The sequence below is a fragment of the Ammospiza caudacuta genome, chromosome 15 (genome assembly GCF_027887145.1).
Source record: "Ammospiza caudacuta isolate bAmmCau1 chromosome 15, bAmmCau1.pri, whole genome shotgun sequence".
Lineage (NCBI taxonomy): Eukaryota > Metazoa > Chordata > Aves > Passeriformes > Passerellidae > Ammospiza > Ammospiza caudacuta.
In genome coordinates, this window is record NC_080607.1 from 19,445,050 (window position 1) to 19,466,852 (window position 21,803).

Here is a 21,803-nt window from a genome sequence, read left to right on the forward strand (position 1 = left end):
GCACTAGGAACAACAGCAGCTTTGCCTATTTGGTATCAAATAGCACATAGACATTTTGTTCCACATCTAACAGGCAAGCAACAGCACTGTAACATGCCACTAGTTGTTTTTGTCATGATTTTTTTTAATTCTAGCCATTTCTACTGCTTAATACAGTTTTTTATATTTGACTGATCCACATTTGTCTAAAACTGTCTCTGTATTAGCTGTTCGATTTTAATGTACTTAGGGCTTTCCTTTTCCAGTAATTCCTTTCAGCAAGTACTTGGGATTTAAAGAAATGACAGCATCAGTATCCTTCCTATCCAATATCAGCAGCAAGATCTCCTCCTCACACAAGCCTGTAAAAGTTCCTGGCCTGGTATGGGCTTAATCAGTCCCCTGCCCCTAAGGGCCACACAACAGTACGGCCACGGAATGTTCTTTGGGCACTGATCTGATAGAAAGGGTTTGAATTACCGTTGGTTGCATTCAATATATCTAGCAGCAAACTTCTCCATTAATCTATCAATCTTCTGGGCTTCACCTGGCAGACGGAAACCTTCCAGAAATATACGCAGAGCAGAGACAAAGTCTTTTCCACAGAAGTCAAGCTGGTCTACATAGGCATACATCACTTCCTTGTTAAACTTGCTGCTTTCCCCAAGAAATTCCCCTACTTGAGTCTAAAAAACACAAGAGACAGTTATTACTGTGCAATCCAAGTGCCAGCTCTGCAAGAGGGTTTCTATGCCAAGAGCTGCACAGCTGCCAGCTCTGTAAAGCTGACACGCTGCCGCGTGGGCAGAGCGGCCGAGGGAGGGACAGGGGTCCCAGATATGCCTCCTCAGTCTGCATGCTCCTGCCTCCCTCACTGCCAAAGGCAAGATCTGCATTACTGCAGTGCCAAGGAAAGCTGAACTGTGCCCAGCTGCACACACAGCAAAGAATGCTTTGCCACGGCAGCACACGATCCTCCCTTGCTGGCAAGGGACTGCCAGCAACTGACACTGCTCTGTTTCCCTCCAGCCTCCAGGAACAGACAAAATGCACATTCCATTGATGGGGAACCCTCCAGCACTTTACTATAACATAGTGCTTTACTTGCTGTCCCAGGCTTCTCAGTAAACAGCAGGTAGCTGTAGCATTAGGTGCGTCCATGAGGAGCCTTGCACATTCATTTCTCTAAGATATGAACTCCAGAGCAGGGGCACAGAGCTACCAGGGGCAGGGCCAAAGGTACAGGGGCAAAGGTACAAATGTGCTGCATGTAATCTTACAGAGCAGAGGCGTTCCTCTTGGTGCAAGAATTGTGCCAGGTCCTCTGTTGTAGTGCCAAGCATTCCCTGCTCCTGTAGATACTGTATTCCTCTCTTTGGCTTTTTATTAAACCTATTCAGACAAAAACATGGGGAAAGTGACATACAATTAAAAATATAACAGCCCATAAAATTTGAGTTTTACAGAGTCCTCATAAATCAAAGACTCTGTGCTGTAGCTCCATATCTTTTCTTTCTAGTTAGGAAAAAAGTTAAAGAATGTGCAACAAATCTATTACTTGTATCACACCATAGGCTCCACCTCATAAGGTACACTGAGTTGCTGATAACCTTACAAGTTATTGCTGAAAAACCACAAAACTCACATTTTTGAACATGAAAAATTTTACAGTCTACATGAAATGTTAAAAATGTTGCTGTTCAAGATTTTTCTCTAGTATTTTCAAACATGCAGACCTTCAAATAAATGAAAGAGAAGTAAAGCATAGCTGCACAATGATTTAATTCTTCCAACTCTATTTCAATAAAGGGCAACAAATCATATAAGAGCTGCAAGACAACTGTGATCCTCAAACCAACTTCTCTCTAGATGTACACACTCTTGTGGAGCTGAGCCAGTAGAAAGGAAAGCTGGAAAGAAAAAAAAGGAGGAAAGAAAACCCCTTCCACTCCACCCAGAATTTTATGAAACTCCTTTTAACTACAACAGCCTCCAGCACTGGTTTTTCACAACAGCAGGCAACAGTCTTCAGCATTAACATCAATTTATAAGTGCCCCTGCAGGTGTGACTGTGAGACCATAAGAAACAATACATTTTATTTAAAGTGAACTTTTGTTTTCCTGTCATACTGGGCTTACAGTTCTATCCCATGTTCAATTATTTCCTTTTGTTGCTTGATGACTTCAAATTGCTCTGGATCATCTGGGACAGCAGTCTGGGTACCAACACTTCCGACTCCTGATGATACAGTGGAGTCCAAGGAACTGACACTACTCCGTCTCCCTCCAGTGTCCAGGCATCTACCTTCAGCCATTTCCTGTTCAGATGGTTTATATGAACCTATTTACAAACAAGGTGAGACTTAACTTATCCTTGTTCAGTCAAGAGCTTTTAGTTACAGAACTTAACTTTTAAGCGAAATCTACAAGTTAACATCCTTATTTTACCATGTATACTTTTTGGCAGGCTGCACTATACTACATGAAGATGCTCTATTGATGGAAGTCTAAAATAATCCAACAAAAGGCAGAAAACCAGCAGCATCTATGGAGAAATTCCAGTACGTCAACTTAGTAACTCCAAGACTGGTTACATGTCTTGCTCTACGTCAGCCTTTATAGGAGACAAGGGCCTGGCTAAATCTCATCCACAGAACCTGATTATTCAAAACAGACACTTGGAGAATCAGTTACTGCAACAGCACTAAGGGCTGTTTGTAAAATACCTCACTTGTGTAAACAAATTGTTAAGGTACAAACCTGGCACTCACACTTCTGAATAGCTTCTAAACAGTGAACAAACACAAGAATTAACTGATTAAATAAACCAGTCTCTCCATACAGAAGCAATCTTACCCAAGCTAGTCTGATGATTGGGGTTCACATAAAGGTCTTTGCTCCATTCTACCATACATTTTAAAATAGAAACCAAACATTCAAGTCCTTTTTTCCTCAGGCTTAGTTCCTAAAACACAAAGAAGAATAATAAAATAAAAAAAGAAAAAACAAACCAACAAACCATGCTGAGCCCATGCTGAACAATCTCTACAATAGTCTCTCTCTAAGGACTGGAAAAGTATAATGTTAAAAATAAAATGCTTATGGTGGAGATATAGCATAAAGTCTGTGTAAAGCAAACCCCACAGACGGTACCACAAACTAAAGAGACCAGAAGCAGCCTGGTCTCACAGTGCAAACAGGCAGCAAAATCACCAAGTAATTAATGGCACTGCTTCAGCATCCAATTGCAAATTATTAAACTAATAAAAAGTAAGTAACATCAGTAAGTTACAGAAAACATGAACCTCTGGAACTATCTGTAACAATGCAAAGATAGCACTGTTTATGAAACAATAGTACCTTATCTTCAAAGCTGTTTTCCTTACCTGTAAAGGTGTCATTCCCAATTCATGCCCACTTCGTCCCTGTGCAATTTTGGATAAATCATTTACAAGACGTTCAAATATATTAGCAGCATTTAAATCACAATCATAGTTTACATAAATATCCACTACACACTGGGCATCTGAAAAGAAAAGGAAATGGAAGTATTAGGATTCTGTGCAATACATTTTTAAAAGGAATCAGCCAGCTGGAGCAGGCACTGCAGATGAATACAGACATTTAATCCAAGCACTCTAGGATCAAATTCAAATTTTCATACTTAAACATGATATGTGACATTTCTTTTCAAAATAATTTTCATCTGCTGCCAGAAGAAGTGATTCTTTTACACAGTGAAAATACCTGCACAAATTCTAGTTAAAGTCTGAATCACCATCCACTTGTGTTCAAAGGAACTTGAAGAAGTCTCTAGAATATTCAGGAAGATCTCTTTGAAGAACACCTGCAAAATAAATAAGATTAAGGACTTGATGATCTGAAACTTATTAGAACCACATCAAATGTACAGATTAATTTCTGTTCAGTAATTTCTCTTCAAGAGTAATATTTCATGTATATTAGAATTTGGATACAATAGTAATGTATTAGTTTAGTAAGCAAACCAAACTAAAAATTAAAATGGAAGTTACAGCTGTCTTTTTAACTTGAGAACAGTATTTTGAGAACTAGAGCATATGCAACTTACAGAATAAAAGTCTCTCACCTCAATCTGCATTTTTAAATGGGTCTTAAAATTAGAAAGCAGTGTGAGGAAGATGGCAAGAGAGAGCTCAAACACATCAGGAACAGAAGAGACTCCATTTTTAGACAATGCTACACAAAGATATTGCTTGATTGCATTGATGAACATTTCATGTGTCCTGAAAACCAGACCAGCATTCTGCAGCACTGAGAGAAGCAGCTGGAGAGACACAACCTTGGAACGCAATTCATGTGATCTAGAAAAAATTCAACATTAAATGTATTTCTATATTTTCTTAGTATATACTTGCATTCAACATTTGCATTCTAGCATTTCTTCTACATCAGGAAGTATTTTGATTCATTTAAATGCAGGAGGCAAGATGGTGGAAATCAGCCAAGTGAATTTTGAACTTCTACCATCCAAATTTGAAATTTTTTTAGTAATATCAACACCTTAGACTAGCCTAATAAATGCAGCTCAGTGCTTCTTAAGCACTTCCCCACTCTCCCACCAAAAGCTTCACAAATACTATAGTCAAGGCCACCCCAACTGGTAAGATTAATAAGCCTATTATACAAAAATCAAAAATCTCAAGTACTGAATTTTTAATAATTTAAAGATATTTCAATCCTAGATTCATCAAGCTAACTAAACCAAGGGCCTGACAAGTGGATTTTGAACACCTGCTTAACTATACAGCAGCAACTTAACTGTCTCTAAAAGCTACCAGGAGAGGACACAATAATAAATGCTGTCACATTACTTGGGATCTGGTGGTCCTTCCCCCAGTGGTTTCATGGAGAGCTTGCACAATGACCTGAACACAAGGAAGGCATCCTTTTGTAGAACATGGGAAAATCTGGCAGCAGCTTGATGTCCAGATACATCTGTTTCCTTGAAAATAAGAAACACAACAAGACCCTCAGCGAGACAAAGAAACAGAGCAATTAGGAGATTCCACAGCTCCTCTGAGAATCAGCTACAGTTTAAACTAAACCTAAACAGGACTACAAGGGATCTGGATCTTTTCACACATGTTGACTGACCCTTTGTCTCTGTCCGCACTCCATATTAAAATACAACTAATATATTAAATTTTAGGACAGGTATTTTCAATATATGCTTAAATTGCAGCTGCTGCTTCCTTTTTGAATCTGAGTAGGACACATACATTAGAGTTTCTGTCCCTTTCTTCTGCCAAATCCCACTCTATTAGTTGTCACAATAAAAACATTTCTTCTTTCGTAGATGTATATTGGCATCCAGTGCAATTATTTACCAGATTATCAGTGGAGGAAACAGACTGCCCATCATCTGGAATCCCATTTGTTTGTACATTTTCATTGCTAGAGCCAGAAAGAAGAGTATCCGCAGTCTCTAATGCAGGCAGAGCCTCGCCAGGTTCTGTTACCTGCTTTTCTTCAGCCACTAAAGGGGAAAATGGAAAGATTATTAAAATCATGCAAGAGTTTTCTATCCCACGACTTTGTGAAGCTTTACCACCGAGCAGCAGAGAAGTAGCACTGGTAAACTAGAAAGTTTCTCAGCTATCAGCAAAAGAATATTGTGATACAATCAAAACCTGTTCTTGCTGCCTTAGTAAGTGTTCTTGTCAAGATACTTAATAACAAAAATTACTTCCATGCTTCTATAATCAATACATACGCAACTATTTTAGTTTAGAAGACTTTACTACCTTTCACAGCTGAATCCACCACATCTTCCAAGATGCCTTGAACCATTTCCTTTCCTCCATCAATCGTTTCCTCTAATGAAACACAGAGAGAATTTTTAATTTAGTATTTTTGTTTAGGAAGAAGACTAAAAGGAAAAACATGACAAAGGCAGAAGCATAAAAATTTATCAGTTTCCTTCCTTGAAAACAATTTGTGAGAAGTCATTCAAAAATACTCATTGATGTTCTTTATGCTGTTTGAATCAAACCACTGATATTTTCAATGCAGTTGTTTTGTCATTTTTATTTATCAACCGTTACAAACATTTCTAATTAAGATGCAGTATGTGCTGATAATATGGTCTTCATAATATGCACCATTTTTACCACAGGACTTCAATTACCTGAGAGCAGCTCTGTCACATCCCACATACCATGACAATTCTCTTCCTTTCCTTCCCTTCTGTCAACCTGTTCAAGTCAAATTCCATTACAATCCTCTATAGATAAAGTACACATGGTTTAATTGGAATTCTAGGGAGAACAGGAACCCTTCTGCAGCAGTTATAGTGTAGACACAAGCTGAGGATGGCAGCACACTCTGGAAGTGTACAGAGGAAAGCCAAGGGAGCCAGTCACCCCACCACTGCTCCTCGAAGGTGCCTCAAAGAGCACTTTCCAACAAGCTGGCTGTGAGTGAAAGCAACAGATCCCATGTTGTGCTCACCTGCCGCCAGCATGGTGGGGGCCTGCTGCAGCTCCCCGCGGCCGGGCTCCCCGCGGCCGGGCTCCCCATCGCCGGGCTCCCCATGGCCGGGCTCCCCGCGGCCGGGCTCTCCATCGCTGGGCTCCCCGCGGCCGGGCTCCCTGCGGCCGGGCTCCCCGCGGCCGGGCTCTCCATCGCCGGGCTCCCCGCGGCCGGGCTCTCCATCGCTGGGCTCCCCGCGGCCGGGCTCTCCACCGCCTGGCTCCCCGCGGCCGGGCTCTCCACCACCTGGCTCCCCGCGGCCGGGCTCTCCATCGCCGGTCTCCCCGCGGCCGGGCTCCCCGCGGCCGGGCTCCCCGTTGGCCAGCGCGGTGCCAGCTCTGCCTCCCCAGGAGCCGTGCTGCCGCTGCCCCGGCCTCGGGGACCGCGGCCCCGCCACTGCGGGGGACTGCGGCTTCTGCGTTCGCTCTGCTTCTCTGGACTCCTGCAACTTGGAAAACACATACGGAAAGGTTCATCTAAATACAGAATACACTGAGGGAAATCCTGTCTCAAGTCTTAGCATGAAACTACAACCACTTGGCCAGTAAGATTAAAAAGATACACTTCAAGTTTATTTGAAAAGCATCATTTGTTTATCTAATGCCATTTGGCAGAAGCTATGGTGCGAAATCTTGTTATCAGCAGAGCACGTCACCTTTTATTTTCAACTCAGTCAGTGTGCCTCACTGCACAATTTGACAGGTTTTCTAACGTGATGAATCAACAGATATGCAACTACAATGACAGATTCATTAAAAACAATAATAGTAAAAAAGTTTTCTGTCATTTTCAAGCCTAAACATTTGAGATGAGAAAAAGTAATAGCTACTTACAGCTTGGTTTTCCATCCGTGTAAAAATTACATTTAACATCTGTGTAAGGGTAGCTTTGGCAGTTGTCTGGTTAATAAGATTTTTACTGGCTAGATAGATGTTGTAGCAGGTTCTAACAGTTTGAAGAATTGTTCCTTCATGAATTTCTATATATGGAGATGTTACTGCAGTGAGAAGAGCCTAGAAAAGTCCATAACACAGTAAAAATGAAACCTAGGCAAGTAGACAGCAATGCTCCTCATGCATCTCTTCCAAAATACTCACTGGGTTTGCTACTAAACACAGATATAATTTTTTTAGGCTTTACAAGCAACAACACTTCAAATCAAAGAAAGTTCAAAAGGACTTCCACATCTCTGCTCTCTCCTGAGCTGTTCTTAGAGGGTCTTATCAAAACTAAATTTCCACCAACTGAGATACTCCACCTCCAAAAAAATTTACTAAATTCCATAGCTTCATTTCCACACAAGAGCCAATAGGCCTACACTAATGTCCAGTTGGATTACTGGAAGGTTCATGAACTTCCAACCTCAGCTACAGCAGCCCAAGAAGATTTCAGAACCAGAATACACACTACTGATGGACATTACTACGCCTTGTTTAGGAAATACACTGGCAAAATGGCCAGGGGAGCAGACAGGCTTGAACAGCATTCCATGGCACTGCATCCCAGTTCCAGGGCCTGCTATTAGGGCTGAAAGCAATTCCCTGGCCTGATGGAAGTAGGCATAGCGAGCCTCTACGAGGAGCACCAATTTGTCGGAGAGATGGTTTATCTCAGAAAGGACAAACATTTTAAAAATATTCCTTTACATTCTGCTCTCCCAACAGGAAGTATATTTTCCTCACCAATTCTGCCCTGGTGGAAGCCTCCCTGAAAGCAGCGACACATAGGACAATGTAAGAAATGGAGCAAATGAGCCCTCAGTAATATTTTGTCTTTTTTTTTTTCAGTTACAAAATGAAAGAGAGAAAGCAAATGAATGTTGCACCAAAATGAATTGAATAAAATACCTTAATTATCTGCAGTTGTACTCCTTCATCTGTTTGAGGACCCTGAAAGCAATTGCAAATGGTTTCCACTATTCGGTCAATCAGCCGTTTTCCGGGTGCTCCGCTGTCCGGAGCATTGCCAGTGATGTGCCCATATGCAATGAGTTTCTAGGTAGAAAGAATGCAGCTTAGATGACCATATATTGTTAAGAAAAACAGTTTAGCACAGCATAAAAAGGTGTGTTTAGATAGCATACCTCACTTAACTAGTTTTAATGTACAAATTTAACACTATCTACAGTCTGGTCAGCAAATACTTTGACAGCTCATATATGTGGACAAAAGAGATTTTAGTACGACAGAAAAGCTTTTTCAACTTGAGCCATTTCTTCATAATATAACCAGAGAAAAAAATTTAAACACCAGAGTGTGACTTCCTCTGTCACGTCAGAACCACAAGAAACCCCTTGGTAAGACTCCTCGCAGAGCACGACAGATGAAGCACCTTTACTGCCTGGTGTAAGGATCCCCCAGCCCCAGCAAAGGGGCTACAGCAGGGCAGCCACACTCCTCCCTGTGCCCAGTGCCCGGCCGAGCGTGACCCCAGGCAGGGCCAGCCTGCTGCGACCCTGGGGGACACGGCCTGCCTGCTGTCACCCCGGGGTGGGGACCCTCCCGCTGTCACCCCAGGATGCGGACCTGCCTGCTGTCACCCCGGGGCAGGGACCTACCTGCTGTCACCCCGGGGGACACGGCCTGCCTCCTGTCACCCCAGGATGGGGACCTGCCTCCTGTCACCCCAGGGGACACGGCCTGCCTCCTGTCACCCCGGGGCAGGGACCTACCTGCTGTCACCCCAGGGGACACGGCCTGCCTCCTGTCACCCCAGGATGGGGACCTGCCTGCTGTCACCCCAGGGGACACGGCCTGCCTGCTGTCACCCCGGGGCAGGGCCACTCCTTGCTGCGGGAGCTGCGTGCCAGATCTGGTCACTGCAGCTTTCTCCATCTCACTCTGACCAAGCTTATCCATAACACTTACCTGTAAACAATCCAGGGAAGTACTGACAATGCGTGGAGACTTTGACTGGCAGGCCAGCTCAAATGGAAGGAAATATTTATCTGCTTCAATGAAATTTGCTTTTGGTGGAGCAGCAGTGCCTTCTCTAGGTCAGATACAAAGAATTATTAATTTTTCTAAGCATGTATCTCACAGTGAAACACACTTTCTTCTTTTTTTGAATTTAAAGCTAAATTATGCACAGCAGCATACAAATGTACTGCAGCTTTCCTCCATATACTTTCTTAAACAAAGATCAATTTTCTTTAAAAATCACACAAAACCCATTTTACATTTATTTATATTCTATCTGATCTTTTTCGTATCTTCTTCAGCTTAACTCTTCCCTCGCTATACTCCAACACTGTCCCACTACCTGAAATATTGGAAAACTCCTACACAACTGCTATATCTACCCATGTTAATCAAAATGGATTAAACTGTGCCCATAAGCAGAACACTAAGCAAACAGAAACACATCTGGAGACCCAGTTGCTCTTTTTCAATTATAGCACAGTGCTGGAAAACTTTTTTAAAACTTTTATTGCCGCAATATTTAAATTGGTCTTCTTGATCTAGGTAATAAAGAGTACATGCTATCAAACAGAGGGTATGTACTGCTCCCCATAACTTCCTATCAGGCCACTGAGTCCAGTAAAAGGAAGCAAAAAAACGGCACCTTTTAGAAATTTCACAATTCTTTTTCCTGGTGAAATTCATAGGCAGTTATGGCTTGAGTACCCACAGCCACAAACATTGTGTAAGTGAAACACACAGGCCAGGCCACGTGTTCTTGGCAGAAAGGTGGGTCTGGGTATTTACAAACTCACTGCTATAATGTATATACACTCTTACACTTCCCCAAAATTATTCCATTTGATCTCGTCACACCCTTCTGTTTAGAGTAATTAATAATTTACCTTTGCTTTTCCAGCTCACTTTTTATTTCATCTGGAAGAGAAAAAAATGCAAGCCTTAGTTATCATTATCAATAACACAGTAATAAAGCTAAGATGTTTAAATCCAGTTTTGCACTTCAGTATTTGCTAGTCCATTCCTGTAACACCTCGGCTTCAGAGATCACAGTTTCACCAGTTATTGAAAGGTGTAAGCACTGAGGCCTGGGGGCTTCAGGGTCAGTAGGAACTTTGCAGCTCTGTGACAGCCCAAAGCCAGCACAACCGTCCCCTGATTCTTTAGGCTTCAACAGGAGAGGAGACAACAGAATGGAGGCTGTTGGTAAGAAATGATCAAGGTTTTCTGTGTAAATCTTGCACAGCATCACTTCTTAAACCACTGTGTTTTTAATTCCAGGATCCAGCTGGCCTACCAATCAGGTGACTAGTCAGAAATTCAGTTCAGCAAATTTCAATTCAGGCCTTTTGATTTAATTACCTTCCCCACCTTTAACATCATATAATCCAAAGAGCTACTGAGAATGTATGTGACCCACCAATGAATCGTGCCCCAATGTATTGTGTTTTGATGTGCCTTGCTCTTAGCACGGCGCATTCCCATAGCATGCAGGAACTGCTGCTTAAAACATGGACTCTTCTGGGTAGCTTTACACCTTCAGAACGCTTAGTCCTGCCTCCAGGTCTTGGCAGAGAAAGACATATTTTAGCTATAGCTACAATCCCAAGTACAGCAGGATTCTAGGGTCAGCAAAAACATAATTAATGCTGTATTTCAGACACCCTGTAGAACTAAGGCATACAGAGCTTTTTCTTAATGAAGAAATTTTTCTAATGCAAAAATTTCCACTAAGTTTCATTTTCTTTCAAGGAGATCATTTCCCCCCATACTGATTGTTTTGCAAAGTAAAGAACGTGTTGAATTGAAAGATTCATAAAGACTATAGTCTTAAGGAGACATGATCATGCCCATCTTTACTGATACTTGTCATAGATCTTGCACTGGAAAAATAGTGCAAGAATAATATCCCATATTAGAGCAACAACAATTTAACTCTCAGAAGTACTCTGTAAACAGCAACAAAAAAGATCAAACCAAGGCCTGACCAAGTTCCCCACAATTTTATTATAATAAAAGCTTTTCTAAAGACATATGAAAATATCTTCACCACAACAGTATTTTAACAGATAATACTGGCAGAAAAGAATAAATGAAAGGACAAAAGGAAGCTGCAGGCACACTTCTGCTACTGATTGCACCAAAACAGTTTGAAAATCTCCACATCTGAAGTACTCATTTGGTGGTCTGACCATCACAAGTGAGTGAAACAGAAATAGTTGCCTAATTGAAGGCTGCTGCCAAGAACAGCTTGCCAAGCCCTAACCAGACACAGCCAGCTTCCAGAAACCGCCCGCCACTGGTCCTGCTTTCCTCCAGTCACAGGAGGAAGGGGCACAGCTCAGCTCCCTCCTGCAGCTACAGAACACAGTCCCAGTATTGGTCAACATCTGGTCACGCCAGCACAATGCTGACCCTTCACTTAGTGCTTCAGGTACCAGAGCTCCCTGTCTCTCCCACGGCGCCTCCTTCAGTCAGAAACATCTTCAACCCCTGCGCTGCCCATCTAAGTCCAGCAGCATTCCTCCCAGGCAACAGACCTGGAACAAGAATGGCCTTGCAGCAATTTCTTCCAGAGTTTCTGGCCATAAAAGCAGGATAAAGCTGACATTGGGTAGCTGCCTTTCTCTAGCAGATGGATAGGTTCAGTTCACTTGTATTGAAAACTACACATTAAAGCAGAGGACATTTGTTGTCTGCCTGCAGCTCAATGCCTGCTCTGTGGCCTTAGAGTCAGGTTTGTGTCAGTGGCAGCAAGCAAGCCCCTGGGCAAAAAATGGCTTGATCTGGCACAAGGACACGGGCCGTGGTCCGAGCAGCAGGCAGCAGGGCCAACACAAACACGTGGAGCAGCAGCCAGAACTTCCCTCTCGCAGGACAGTAAAGCCAACAACCGCATTGCCCAAGCGCAGCCTGCCTGGGACTCCAGGCAAAGCCCAACAGGTACGGATCACACAAGGCTGTGCACAGCCCTTCGGAAAAGGGCCGGGGCAAGCCGCGCTCTGCTCTCTGCCCCAGCGCTCTCCGAATTCACTGCACAAGAGGCCAAACAAAGAAACACCACTTACTTTGGACATCTGTCATTTATACACCGAGACTTCCTAAACACAAAACCAGATTCCTAAGTGAAGGCAGGGCTGAAAAGATTTTAACTTGTTAACAAGCTAACTGAACAAATTCTGTTGTTCACAAAGCCTGAAGATCTGTATGTGGAGCTGCCCAGGCTATCAGACAAGGCTGCAGAACTGGGGTGGCTGCACAGTATGTCATTAAAAACAGCCCCGCTAGGGCAGGAGTAATAGTTTATGTGAGTGACCCAGATGCACAATTATGAACTGTGGGGATACAGACTGTCAGTATTCCACTGCAAAATTTTCAGGATAATTTCAGGAGGTTTATTAAGAATCATGTGTATGTGGAGCTTCATGTAAATGAAAATGCTCATTATGCAACTATTTTTATACAATAAAATGGTCTGTCGAAAACAAACTTTCTTCAGAACAGGGTTTTCTAAAGCAGAGCAGAACAGAACAGCTTCTCTGTTTAAAACCCTCAATTTCTCCCGGTCTCCCCCAGGACTTACTGGCACTACAACTACAGGAGACAACCGTTACACCTACTGATGAAGCAAGAGACTGAACGAAGGAATCTATTCAAACTCTGCTTACTTAACATTAACACTGTGTATTTCAAAGGAGGGCATGGAAAGAGGCAAAAAACCCAAAAAAACACCACTGCGAAGTGTTTTGTTCCTTTTCCTCCACACTTGTGTTTCTGTCCTTTATGCACCTATGTTACTTCTGATTTTTACAAGGTCATGTGTATTTTGTAGTCCAAAACTGATCAGTATTAGCCCAGTGAAAGGACTGAATTACAAGGAAAAAAGGGTAAGAAGAATTTAAATTTAGAAAAATTAAAGTAATTAAAATTTTAAAAAATTAAGAAAAATTAAAACAATTAGAATTAAAGAATACCTATATTTCCTACACAAGAGAGACAGCAACATTTCATAGTAATTTACCTAAATTCTCAGGAGCTACACGTACAAATTAATACAGAACTCATGTAAGAAAACAAGAGCATCATTCCCACAGTTAGAAGCTTCTTTCTCTCTCACCAAACAACAAATGTAAAGCACAGATAAGCAATAGAAACACTACTGCAGTAACACCATAGCAGAAGCCATAAAAACTGGTTCATTTCTATTAGGCAGCTGTAGAATACACCCATTTCTCCCTATTTGGAAAAAAAAAATCATCTTAGATTCCCTCGTCCCAGGAGCAGATATCAGCTACACATGCTCCACGCCTGTGTTGCCTGGTTTATAAGTGGCACAATGCCACAAGGCTCCAATAAAAACACTGCTGCATAGAGAAGACTGCACAGCAAAAGGGATTTAGTAAGTAGAAATGGATTATCTGAAGTATTACTTGGAGAAAAGTGCAGCAGACAACAGATGACACAATGACCACTTTCATAAAGTAACTACATTTCTTTCAAACAGAATTAATTTTATTCAGTGTTAACTGGACTTTTTATTATTATTCACAGCATTGAAGCTTCTTTCATTCCTGACAGTTTCTGCAGGTTACAAAGTTTGGCCTGAATTCTTCAGACTGCCAGTAACATTCTTCCGACATTTCCTCACGTATTTACTATTGCACAGAACTTGAAAATTAAGTTGACACTTTTGGAACTGTCATAGTCTTAGTTAATACAAAGTATATGCTTAATTAAAATTAAGTATATGGAAATAAGACTGATTTTTTCATTCGAGAAAAGAAAAAAAAAAGGCTCAATCAAAATAGAATAAAGTTTGGGAGGGAAAATCACATGTAAATAAAAGAAACCCCATTCCTGTAAGCAACCTAAAATAATCAAGTAATATTCACCAAATGTAACAGAGATCCTCCCATACAGTCATTCAGGCCCCTAACAGTTGGTCAACATAAGGTTATCTCTTTATGCTGATCTCTGCTTTAGACCAGGAAAGCCCACGGACTCCTTTCCAAAGCAGGTTTATTCTGTCCACCACAAGAGCATTAGCTCCCCTCCCACAGGCTGCACCTTAGAACACGCAGGCACAGCCATAACCCAAGCGGCAGGTGCCAACACTCCTGCTGCACAACACGCCTCCCAAAATCACCGCCTGCAATGCCTCAGCAAGCACCGGCCTTCACCAGGCATCTTACAAGGAAGTTCCCTTTCTCAGCCTCTAGATATATTTATATAGCAGCAAAACAGGTCCTCAGCCAGTAAATGGGTTCAGTGCATGTGGGGGCAGCTGGGGAAGAGATTAGGAAAAGGAACTCATTAGGAAAAGCAGTCTCTAACTGCTGGGGCATATGTGTTTACACTACAGGTAGCTCCTGCGGATCTCTGGCAGTAAAGACTGCTGGAAGATAAAAATGACAGCATTTCTTTAAGCTCGCTCTGCCTGAGACAGAACTTGCACCTGCCCAGCCTCCTTACATACCCAACCTGTCCTTTCTTGTCTTGGATACATGAAATGCTCCCAATTCAAAGGAAATTATTGATGGGAAGCAACCAAAGCTGAAAGAGAAATGTCACTTTTGCAAATTAAGAAAGGGCCACAGAGAACTCCAGCTGCAGAGCTCTACTATTCTCCTCAGTTTATCTTTTCCCTCTCTGTGACACACCGTATGTTGTCAGAACTTTTACCACAGAGACCTTTACATAAGCTTGTACTTGCAGATTTCAGGACCAGCCCACCAACTTCACAAAAAGCGCTGCCAGATCTGAAAACATCACAGGTATTACGTGTACTTGGCCAAAATGCTAACAGTCCTCAGCCAGTCCAAACACGACCTGGAGATCAGGTCAGATTTAACATCCCGAGAAGCTCTGAGACTCCCTAAGTCGACGGCCTTAAAAACTCTTGTTTCCCAGTCCAAAAGCTGCAATTAATTTTCTCAAAACCGAAGTGGCAAGACCAAGACCCTCCTGTTTCACATCGAGACCAGAACTTATTAAAACAGGTATTTGGGGGCTTTCCCCTCGTATTTGAACGTCCTGTACTGCAGGGAGAACTCTCTCCCTCCGCTCCAAGGTCCCGAGAGGATCTCCCGCATCCTGCCGGGACGCGAGCTGGAGGGCACATGTGCCGGAGGGCTGGGCCCCTTCCACCGCCGCGCCCCGCGTGCCCTGTGCGGGCCGGGCCGGGCCGGGCCGGGCCGACTCACCCAGCGCCACCTGGCAGGCTCTCCGCAGCTGCCCGTGCGGGGGCCGCTTCGCCTCCTTCTCCGCCAGGATCTTCTCCAGGGCCCGCGAGACGAACATGCTCTTAGTGCGGGCGTCCTGCTCGTGAGCCGGTGGCTGCATGACGAGGCGGGGGCAAGCGCCGGGCGGGCGCTCGGGCCCGCGGCACCACCCGGAAGGGACGCGCCTCCCTCAGCGGCCGCGCCGCCGCCGCCACGGCGCCGCCATGTTGGCACCGTCACGTGACTCGACACGGCCCTGGCCCCGCCCGCAGGGCTGCGCGTGATGGGGGCGAAGCGAGGGGCGGAGCCCGGGGGTGGAGCGAGGGGGGTGGAGCGAGGGCTGAGCCAAGGGCGGGGCGGAGGGCGGGGCGGAGGGCGGGGCGATGGGCGGGGCGATGGGCGGGGCGGTGGGCGGGGCGATGGGCGGGGCGATGGGCGGGGCGGAGGGAGGGGCGATGGGCGGGGCGGAGGGAGGGGCGATGGGCGGAGATGAGGGCGGAGCCTGAGGCTGAGGGCCGGGTCCGTCGTTCTGGAGAAAAGCTGTAAATTACTGCCCGGGAGGCCGCCTCGGTGGAATGTTGGATTTTATAACGCTTCTAACCTAAGTATCTCCCCATTCGCATTATCCCTGTTAACTCTCCCACAGTCTTGTAACGAGGCATGGAGAGAGAGCACGTCTGAAAGAGCCAAAGTCATATATTAATGAGGACTCACTAAAAATTAAATTTTCAGTCACAGAAATTAACCCTCTGTTAATAACCTTATACCTAATTGAATCTTCTCCCTTTACCCTTTGCCTAGGTAAAGCACGTCGCAGCTGAAATGCAGTTCAGGGCTCCAAAGCCAGCAGGACGTGTGTCCGTGTTTGCTCCATTGACACCCTCCTCGCTCTATTAACCACCACTGCACACAGACGTCACTTCATGCAAGTTCCACAAAGGTCTCCTTCAAATCCACATGGCCACATCTAATGGAGAATACAGGAGCACATTCAGTTCTCTAGATTGCAGTTTTGCTTCCTTTTTCTCAAACAGCAGGACGCTAACTCTTAAAATGTCATCAATGGACCTTTAGTGTTGATTTGTCAAGAACTGCAATTTTTGTCCCCAAAACCACTAACAAGGGTTCTGAACATCTGTGCAAAGCATCAGTTTAGTATTATTTCCCAGGGAAAATTTACCTGTGCTTGTATTTTCAGATACATATTTTCTAAATATGCTCCCAGTAAGAAATGTGACTGCAAACCCAACCTCCAATGTACACGTCTGGATGCTCCTTTCACTTACACTGCTGCTCATTAAGGGTAATTCTACTGTTATCACTGAAATTACAGGGATGCAGAAGTGACATAACTAAAAGACAAATAAGGGCCTGAATCTTTTTTGAGAGTTGCTGACTTAGTTATTGACACAAAAGGAGGCTGTAATTACTGTCAGCAGCATTGCAGAACTAATTAAGCAGCAGAACTCTTCACATATTGTCAGCCAAATTATCAGTTCTGATTTTAGGGTTTTTATCATGGGACAGGATTAGTTCTCAGGAGAGAAGCAAATGGATACAGGCTAGTTTTCAGAAAATAGATTGAACAGATGGTTTAACAGAGATTTTTTTAAAAAATTTCTCTCAGGCAAAACCCCATTTTTGAAATCATGGACTAGTATCTGAATTCATAGGTGTAGGGCTACACTGAGGTTATGGTTTGGATTTCAAAGAGCCCAGATTCAGTAGCAGGCCTCAGTTTCAGCGAGCTCTCCGACTGCCAGGTGAAGAGCACAGAGCTGGTGGATGACGCTCCCCGAGCTGAGGTTTGGTTATGGCCAAGGGCTCCTTTCACCTGAACACCAAATGCACCTGGGCTTCCCAGCACATGGCATAATGCCTCAGTGTCTCCCAGCCCACAGAAGGTCTCAACCACCAGAGACAGACAGTTCTAAAGTCTAATTAGGCCTGCTCAGTGCTCTCCTTACACTGACATCACCGTGTAATAACTAAACGTACTGAAAGAGTAATGGGGTTGATATCATTCTCACAACTATTTTCAAATATTCTTTTCCTCAAAGTATTTTAGGATTACAGTAGCTGATTTCTGAGGGAAGGATGTGAGTCATTTGGCTAATTCCAAGGCAATGCAGCCCGGTGCAATGCTGCTACTGAGCACAGCGCCGTGCTGCAGAGCGTAGCTGCACAGTGCGTGTCGCTGGCTGCAGGCAAACAAAGAAAGAAAGCCTTTCCAGTGGGAGAGAAGGCAGACCAAGGGAGAAGATATACATGTATCTGCATGCATCTGCTTGCCAGTGGATTCAGTGCCAATTACAAGAATTACTATTAAACTGCTGTAAATAGCTCATTGTGGCAAATGCATCTGTAGTGCGAAACATAAATCATGAGCAAACAATGCCTAACAGGTGGACGGAGTTCACAGTTTGGACAAGCTACTTCCTTGGCAAGAAGCTCTCTGGATATGTGCCCAGAGGCCAGGTGCTCGGTACTGACTGGCAGGACTAACCTCACAGCACTTTCCCACTGGCATGTTGCTGCATAGCTTGTTTTAGGAAGGAAACCACAGTCTAAAAATAGATGCCGAATGGACAGGAAAATTCTTGGAAAACCAGCACTGGTCTGTATAGTAGCTTAGTTCCCAGTCAAGCATTAGCATAGAACTTCTTTTCCCTTCTTCTGCCTATTTTTAATAATTTCATTTGGGACTGATTCTATTTATTCTGCCTGGCTTCCAGCCACTTTTCCTGATGTCCAGTAATGTACTTATTAGTGGATTTCCCAGGGGGTCCTCATTTGATTCACTGTCTCAACTCTCTAATTTTTTCCAGTTCAACAATGCATGCCCTGAAATCAATAAATACACATAGTAAAGCATTCTCCCACTGCTAGCAATATAATTAGGTAACTACTAAGAGAGTAATTATACAAGTATTTATGTGATATTAGCATTTCACCATGATCTGTATAGACAATGCTCTCCCTTTCATTCCCACTATTTTCTTCAAATCCCAGTCTTAGACCATCTGTATCTTCTGACCCTCTGACTGCCAGCAGCCTCACACAGAACTTGCACTCCAGCCCAGAGAAGCTCTGTAATGTGAAAAAAGGACAGACAATATATCGAAACAGTGCTGTGCAATGTCATGAGATTAAAAGAAAAATCACTTGGCAGGAGAGGCACTGGAGCTGTTTGTCCACGGAGCTGGGCCATGGTGGGCAGGAGCTGCTGCTGCCAGCCCTGCACTGCTGCCAGCCCTGCATTGCTGTCAGCCCTGCATTGCTGCCAGCCCTGCATTGCTGTCAGCCCTGCATCGCTGCCACCCATGCACCTCTGCCAGCCCTGCACTGCTGTCAGCCCTGCATTGCTGCCATCCCTACACCTCAGCCATCCCTGCACCCCTGCCAGCCCTGCACTGCTGCCAGCCCTGCACCCCTGCCAGCCCTGCACTGCTGCCAGCCCTGCATCGCTGCCACCCCTGCACCTCTGCCAGCCCTGCACCTCTGCCAGCCCTGCATTGCTGCCACCCCTGCACCTCTGCCATCCCTGCACCTCAGCCATCCCTGCATCGCTGCCACCCCTGCACCTCTGCCAGCCCTGCACCGCTGCCAGCCCTGCATTGCTGCCAGCCCTGCACTGCTGCCACTGCCTGCATTGCTGCCAGCCACCGCCCAGCTCTCAAACCTGACTGCAGCACTTCTGCTCGCTGCTGGGATTTGCCTTTTAGCCCAATATTTTACCCTAAATTAAGTTACAAAGGATAATAGCAGTATTTTGAATAGGTGAGGTTTATGCAATTTTAAGTAAATACAAATTAAATTATTCTTTCCTTATAAAGCCATCAGGACAGATCAGATTTGCCGTTCTCTCTCTCACAAGAGAACTTGAACTTTCTTATAAAAAAACCTGAAATACATACTTTGGCTATACTCCAAATCTGCATTTTCATTTTTCTCACATTTCAAAGGATCGGCATCCTGTCTGCAGAAACTAGACAATTACCCCACAGAATAATTTTGTTAAATTAAATCAATTTTGTTTGGACCTTTCAATCAAAACCAAGTTAGAAATTTTTTTTCACTTGTCCTGTCAGAAGGAGCCGATGCTGAGATCAGCTGTGGTACCAGACTCGTGTGAAGGTATCGCAATAAATCACGTATGCTGGACGGAAGCAGACACAGACGCTTCGATGCCGAGCTGCGGCCTCTGTTCCTTGTTATGATAACAAATAATATGTAACCATAAGAGGATGTGTTAGGAATATAACTATTCAGACAAGCAGAGATTGCAATAGAATCTGAATATCAGACCTTAAATCAAAATGTTCACGTATTCAAATATTATTGCCCTGATGGCCCATGTTATTGAACAACCATTGCTCTCACTGATAGCAGCATGTGTTTCTGATGAGCAGCAGTCCTAAACACAGTCATTTTAAGAGCTTAATATATTCAGGCTTGAAAATTTCTAACTATTTTCCTTTTATAGTGTTTAGAACTGTATCTAAGCCACAAAAGTCTGCAATTACCTAAATACAGAGAAACATTAGAAACAACATGTTTTGAAAACAACAAAAAGTGCATTTATTTTTAAAGGATAGCAGCCAAAGTGAAGGAGCAGTTGGGAAAAATATTTTTGCCAACTCCTGCGTTTGCCTGCAGAGTGAGAAGTGTAATTGTTTGGAAAGATGCAAATGCAATTGAGTCGCTCCCACACCCTGAGGTGCTGGAGAGGTGGAAGACCCAGGGCTGGATAATCACTCACTTGCAAATTTCCTGTCTGAGAGGTGATAATGAGACTTTATTTGCCACACAAGCAAGTGCTAGTTGGAGTTGTGTGTATCCGAATGGCACACAACTGGCTGTTCCACGTTGTTTGTGCACAGAACAGCCTGCTTTGCACAGCACTCTGCTTGTCACCAAGGCAAGTGTGTAATGAGGTAGATTTTGTTGACACAAACCTTGTACTCAGTAAAAACAAAGGAAACAGAATACTAAGCTAGTGAAGATCCTGGTTTTCAATTTTAGTGGGTTTCGATCAGGATAACTTCAATCAGAAGATATGAGTAACACTATGAGGAATTAAAATAAGTGACCTTCTCTCTGACCTTTAATCCGATCTTTATTTCTCATAACTTCTTGTAAGAAACTCAGAGTATCATCAAGAAATGTCCCTAGCTTTATCATACAGTACAGACCTTAGTCGTGTATGTGCAGAACTCTTTATGTCTTTCCCAAAGGCAGGTCCTCGGCTCCTTGATTCAGATTTAAGAAGGCTTGTTTCCTTTCCTCTCAGCAGGAAAGGCTTCCTCTCTCTGCTCATTACTGAACTCATTTATTCTTGAGTTGCAGTTGGGTATTCTTCAGAGGAATCTTCATTGAGACAAAAGGAGCTTTGTTTTGGTTTGGCTTATTGTATCTTCTTCCTATTGGACTAGAATTAAAATGTGTAACTCAACAGGTCCAGTGAGCTATTCAGTCGCTCTTATTTTATTTAAGCTTCTCTTTCTTTGTCCTTGCAATATTTCCCAAATGCTTTATGAGACTAAATGTTACTGGATCAGAAGAAACATATTGAATAAACTGAAACGTTGTGTGTAGAAATTGGGTCTGTGGAACTGATCCTTTCTCTCTCCTTCCAGAGTGGTTAAGATTATAAAGTGCAAAAATACTTTTCTATGCTGCTGTCAATGGAAACTTTTCCACAATCTTCTTGAAAATCTCTGTCTCATCTTTATATTACATCTTTTGGCCTTCTTTCCAAAACCACTATTTTGTTGCTCTAGTTTCCCTTTGTCTCTGTACTTCATCACTTGAGTCCCAGCCACCATTTTATGGAAAGTTACAAAAAGTAAAGGTGCAAAAACTGAGTTGCAAGATATTGAACTGACACAGAGGAAAGAACCTGTTAGCTGTCCTGGTCTGGTGTTCTAAGGCAGCATGTTCAATTTGAAACAGAAATGGTTCTGTAATTTCTTCAGCCAGTAGAACAGAAAAACAATTTCCATATCATCATCCCAATGAAATGTGGAGACTCAGACTGGCTTACCCGCCCCTTTCCAGCTTTTAGCAAGAGGGCATTGTCAGGACTGCAGCTGGAGTGTTTGTGTGAGCACTCACACAAGCGTGCTTTGCTGCCCTGGTGCATACCAGACAGAAATCCAGCCAAACCCAC

General features: G+C 43.6%; 1 protein-coding gene across 1 annotated transcript in view; it reads right to left on the reverse strand.

Annotated features, from left to right (window-relative positions):
• The window catches only part of ARFGEF2 (ADP ribosylation factor guanine nucleotide exchange factor 2), a 30,973-nt gene extending 15,133 nt beyond the window's left edge, over positions 1-15,840 (reverse strand). The window contains exons 1-16 of the mRNA XM_058814427.1: positions 15,614-15,840; positions 10,298-10,328; positions 9,360-9,483; positions 8,340-8,486; positions 7,326-7,505; positions 6,472-6,940; positions 5,766-5,837; positions 5,349-5,497; positions 4,833-4,963; positions 4,088-4,322; positions 3,727-3,826; positions 3,366-3,505; positions 2,836-2,944; positions 2,119-2,320; positions 1,260-1,371; positions 460-665 (exon numbers count right to left, since the gene is read on the reverse strand). Coding sequence (XP_058670410.1) covers positions 460-665; positions 1,260-1,371; positions 2,119-2,320; positions 2,836-2,944; positions 3,366-3,505; positions 3,727-3,826; positions 4,088-4,322; positions 4,833-4,963; positions 5,349-5,497; positions 5,766-5,837; positions 6,472-6,940; positions 7,326-7,505; positions 8,340-8,486; positions 9,360-9,483; positions 10,298-10,328; positions 15,614-15,752 — 2,546 coding nt within the window. The 5' untranslated portion in view covers positions 15,753-15,840. The remainder of the gene's footprint in view (positions 1-459; positions 666-1,259; positions 1,372-2,118; positions 2,321-2,835; positions 2,945-3,365; positions 3,506-3,726; positions 3,827-4,087; positions 4,323-4,832; positions 4,964-5,348; positions 5,498-5,765; positions 5,838-6,471; positions 6,941-7,325; positions 7,506-8,339; positions 8,487-9,359; positions 9,484-10,297; positions 10,329-15,613) is intronic.
• Between the last annotated feature and the right edge of the window lie 5,963 nt (positions 15,841-21,803).